Here is a 5055-nt window from a genome sequence, read left to right as displayed (position 1 = left end):
GGAAAGTGTTGTCAGTGCCAGGTGCCCGGGAGGAGACTCAGGATGCTGTTTCTGGCCACAGAGCTTCTCATTTGGAAGGATGGCTAGAAAGTCTGCAGGTGGATGGTGATGCCACTCTGATAGTCCTGTGAATGAACTTAGGGAAAACTGAGGTGTACTTGAAAACAAAACTGCTGACAAAGGCACACTGGCTGCTACTGGGACTCTATCTTACTTAAAAGCATACAGAAATGTGAAGAACTGAGTGCTCACTCACTGGCTTTGGCCTTCTGCACCCTGCTCATGAATCATGGTGATGCCCTCCAGCCTGGGCCACCACAACTGAGGGACAAAAATCCTGTGTCCTCAGGGAATCTCCCTTGCATCTTTGAGCAGGACCCTGGCTACCAGCCCAAAAGGTTGGCAATGACACTCAGGGACAAGCCTGTCTGCTTCAGTGTCCATGGTTCACACTATTCACACTTCCCAACACCATTGACTACACTTCTGGGAGTGGTCAACTCACCAGCATCATTATGGCTGAGCTCTGGTTTGGCCCCGACCCTCACTGTGCACTCTCACTCTCTGCCAGGCTGCACTATCACGGTACTGACTTATAGGCCATTGAAATCCAACTCACGCACTCTGAACCAACACCTAACAATATATCTTTCCTCCTTCAAAAATCCAGGTACCACCTCCCTGAAGGGGACATCTACAGAGTCACACAAGGTTACCAAAACTATGGCCCTGGCTCAAGGGCTGTATTAGCCGATCAATTACCAAACTGTTTATCTTTTCCCTGTGAAAATGGCAGGAACAAAAGCACTCTAATACATTTAGTTGTATAACTTGGGACAAATCCCCCCTCTCCTTGGGCCTAAAACCACTCTTAGAAGAACGGCCACAGCAGGGAGACAGCACAACCTGAACAGCAGGTCCTTCACTCACAGAACGTGCCCTGCTCAGGTTTGGTGGCAGGACCTGCAGTGGGACCTTCTGAATAGACAGAGCTGCCACCAAGACAGAAAGAACCTAGCTCAGTCTACCTGAACTCAACATGTCATGCAGCCCATAAAATCCTGGCACAGACCTATTTAAGAGCCTCTGCATGAGGGCACATTCCTTCCAAAAATGAAGGGGAGATGTGTACCGAGATCACAGCACAAAAACAGGCCATGACATAGGACCTTGAACAATTGAATGCATCTCCTATGCCATTACCTCATATACTGAACCAACATTTTCTAGTCTTACAATATCATGAAACATAACACCTCCAAATCCTATTGCAGGGTGATGAAAAAGAGAATTCACAAGTTGGCTAAGGACAATTATCATTTCATTGACATTGGGGTGTTGAAATCAGTTATCTTCCCCAAAGAGGGGAAACTGGAGAACTAGGAGTGGAAGGATAGTGCATAGGGAAGGTGGGAAGCAGGGAAATGAGGGAGAGTGATGTAACTATGAGGCAGCCAGAGCAGAAAGGCCTTTGGGATTGTGAGCAAAGCAGAAGGGTCAGATGGGCATGTGATCCTGCAGTGGCTGTGTGCACACTGTGTGATCAGCAGTGGGTTTGGAGGAGGGACCAGGAGGCTCTCATGTGCTGACGGGGCTGGGAAATTGGGAGATGGATCAGTGGAAAACAGGTAGGCTAAAGTACCACCTAGGTGGCTAGGGCAAAAGTTCGAAAGCAGGAAGGAGCAGTCCAGGGGAGCTAGAAGGGAGGAAATAAGTTCTCTATCAGAGACTTGACAAAAGTTAACCAAAGTCCAGGGCCTTAAGAAGGCACAGGCCTGGGTCAACCCCTGCAAGAGGGATGAAGGAAGATCCCTTTGGATGGGTGAAGGACACCATGCACACAAGGATCCTTCCTGTATGTTTACCTTCCGGAGGACTTTACCACGGGAACACCAAGTGGGAACACCAGAAAGGGACAGGACAGAAGTGTTCCCAGGGCCAGGGCACAGGGAGGAGTCTTAGGTGGCAGTTCCAGGCCACAGAGTTTCCCAAGTGAAAGGAAGGTGAGAATTCTGGAGATGAATGGTGCTGACAATCCAGAGGTCAGGTGAACAAACAAGGTAACACTGAGCTCTATGTGAAATCTGGTGAGAAAAGCATATTGGGTATCACTGGGACTTTATCTCCTGGTGATGCCCTCCACCCTCGGCCAACGTGAGGGAGATACAAAAATCCTCACGGTGTCCTCAGTGCCTCTTCTCCCTTGCATGTTTGTGGATGAGCCAAGAGATCTGACCAAATGGATGGGGATGACACTCAGGGCCAAGGCATTCTGTTTCAGTCTCCGTAGTTGCCACAATCCACCCATCCCCCACAACCATGGCCATAGTTCTGAACTCCAAAACTATAGGCATTATGACTGCTGAGCTGGGTCATGGCCCTGGCCCTTCCTGTGCACTATGACTCTCTCTCATTTGTTCATCCAGTCTGTTGCTCAGTTGGCCTCCTGGGCCCTCAGGGGCTACACTAGAGTCAGCTGGGAGCCTCCCAGTCTCACCCCAGACTGGGTTATGGGGACCAGATCTGAGACTGAACAGCAGGAACAGAGTGGGCTTAGGAATCTGACTCAAAGTTTAGGGAGTTACTGTGGAAAACCTCCCCTGCCAGGCTCCCCATTGTGGAATGGGGTATCAGGCAGGGTCCAAACATGGTCCAAGGCCAGACCTTGGCCTTGGGGGCTCAGCTCCAGACACAGGAGCCCAGGAAAGTGGCTCTAAGAGGTGGCCCTGTGGGGGCTGGTCCTGCCTCTGTACAAGAAGTTAGTGATCTTAGGGTACAAAGGAACTGTTCAGGAGGGGGCTCTAGGTCTGGCAGGAGTTGGCTGGGCCCTGGGCCTCCCCATCCAGGCAGCCTGAGTTTTACAAGCCAACAAGGGCATAGGAGGAGTGAATGCTCTTCCTGAGGTGCTTCTAGGAGTAATCCACCTGCCCAAGTATTCCACCAGACCAGCTCATCTGGTTCCCTGACTCAGGAATGGGCAGTGCCTGTTGTGTAGTTGGGTGAGGGTAGAGGGTGGGGATTTAGGGCAGAAGCTCAGTAAGACCAGCCGTGGGGAGCATGAGCCTGGAGAGAAACAGATGCATACTCATGAGCACACAGTGCCTGGACAGGCTCAGGGCAAACCATCTCAAATATGCATTCCCAGGCACCTAGAAGGGCCCACCCCCACAGTGTTGGGTACCTGCAAAAGCACTTGATAGGGATGCCCCAAGCTCAGAGATGGAAACAGCAACCACCCACTCATGCCCGTACTCAGATATCTGGCTGGGTCAGAATGCAGGGTCAGCCCAGCTCCTGACCCTGTTGGCACTTCTCCAAAGCCATACACAGCTGCCCTGGGCCCTAGGCAAGAGAGGCTGGATGTTATGGTTCAGGGCCCTTCCCTCTTGATTTGTCCTTTCTGCCCTGTATGTGGACACAGCCAGACCACAGACACCCTGGCTTCTGACTGGCCATTCATATCCACCAGCCTGAGCAGGTGGGCCTGTGACAATCCCATGCTGGAATGACTCCCATGTTTCCCCAGCCACTCTTGGCACATCCTCACACAGGCACGCATGCACACGCCATTACGTCTGTCTATGGGCCCGCCCGGGGGCTGCTTCTAGGTCAGGCCTGCCTGGGCAGGACTTCCTGGGAGGAGCAGTGGCAGCTGCTGCTCTCTGGAGCACCATGGCTGGTGGTGTATGGGGCAGGGGCAGGGGCCAGGGAGCCACTGTGGGGGCCCTAACCCTGACAGCTGTAGCTGAAGGGATCCGGGCCAGCCAGGGACAACCCCTGGGACCCCTTTCCACCAGCTCTCAGTCCAAGCCCCAGGAACTTGAACTTGAGGCTGAGCCCCAGGTCCACGCTGCCACCACTGCCTCTGAGGTTGAGCCTGGAAGTACGGCGACTGCCCCCACAGCCAGCAGTGAGCCCTACTCCCCACACAATGCTCGGGAGGCAGTCCTTGAGGGACCCCACCAGGTGAGTGGTGAAGGATGGGACACTGTGGGGACAGGCGGGGGCATGGCTCATCTCCAGGCTCTCACTTGGACACTACATGGGCTAGGGCTGCTGGAGCTGGGGGAAGATACTGGAGGATAAAAGGGACTGGAAAACATGCAGGGATGTGGAGTTTTGTAGCAAGCTGGGAGGGCTGGGGAGGAGAGCTGGGGGAAGCATGGGGACTTAATACACTCTACCCATCTTGCCCTGGGCCCCCCAGAGTTCCTTGGAGGAGGGCGCCCTTGCCGACCTGGCCATGTACACGGCTGCCTGCCTGGAGGAGGCTGGCTTTGCCGGGACCCAGGCCACAGCGGTCACTTTGTCTTCAGCCCTGGAGGCCAGGGGGGAGAAGTTGGAGGACCAGGTCAGTCAGTACTCTCTATCCTTGAGACTACTGTGGGTGGCCCTTCAAGGCAGGGTTTTAGAGCCCTCAGGCTGGCACACACGCCCTATTCAAGCTGCGGGGTGGGGGTGGGGTACTGGCTCTTGTGAGGGTCAGTTCCAGGGTTGAGAAGACCTGACTTCTGACGTCTGTTCTCTCTACCCAGGTGCACGCTTTAGTGTGCGGGTTGCTGGTACAGGTGCCCACCCTGGCTGAAGGGAGGCCCCGGAGGGCGGCTCTGCGAGTGCTTAGTGCACTGGCCCTGGAGCACGCACAGGACGTGGTGCGCGCACTGCTTCCGCGCTCGCTGCCACTGGACCGGTAACCTGTCCCGCCTGCTGCCCGGCGGCCCCACGCAGCTTCCTTCCTTCTTCCTGCTTGGCTACAGAGTCTGGCAACCACACTCAAGGGGTTGCAATGGTGTAGCACCTCAAAATCCCCTCCCTCGACTGCTGCCTCCCATCTATGCTCCCTTTAGTTCAGCAACCGCCCCTCCGGTTCCCAGATCGCTGACGCTGGGGTCCTGCCTTGGGGCTTCTCTTGGGAGCAAAGGCTTGAGGAGGGAAAGTGGAGTAGCCCTGAGGACCAGCCTAGGGTTGCCTTTTTGGTCACTGTGAGCAAACAGGCACTCAGATGCCTCTGGCTCTGTTTACTTTCTTTTTTTTCTTTTTTTTTTTTTTTTTTTT

General features: G+C 54.2%; 1 protein-coding gene across 1 annotated transcript in view; it reads left to right on the top strand.

Moving 5' to 3' along the window:
• Nucleotides 1-3672: 3672 nt before the first annotated feature.
• Mroh6 (maestro heat like repeat family member 6) overlaps nucleotides 3673-5055 on the top strand; it is a gene marked incomplete at its 3' end in the record, with an annotated part of 6578 nt that continues 5195 nt past the window's right edge. The window contains exons 1-3 of the mRNA XM_010639275.2: nucleotides 3673-3968; nucleotides 4201-4351; nucleotides 4536-4690. Coding sequence (XP_010637577.2) covers nucleotides 3673-3968; nucleotides 4201-4351; nucleotides 4536-4690 — 602 coding nt within the window. The remainder of the gene's footprint in view (nucleotides 3969-4200; nucleotides 4352-4535; nucleotides 4691-5055) is intronic.

The sequence above is a fragment of the Fukomys damarensis genome, unplaced genomic scaffold, assembly GCF_012274545.1.
Source record: "Fukomys damarensis isolate Sample0158 unplaced genomic scaffold, DMR_v1.0_HiC HiC_scaffold_73937, whole genome shotgun sequence".
Lineage (NCBI taxonomy): Eukaryota > Metazoa > Chordata > Mammalia > Rodentia > Bathyergidae > Fukomys > Fukomys damarensis.
The sequence above is the reverse complement of the archived record's forward strand: the minus strand, read 5'-3'. Positions and strand labels throughout refer to the sequence as shown.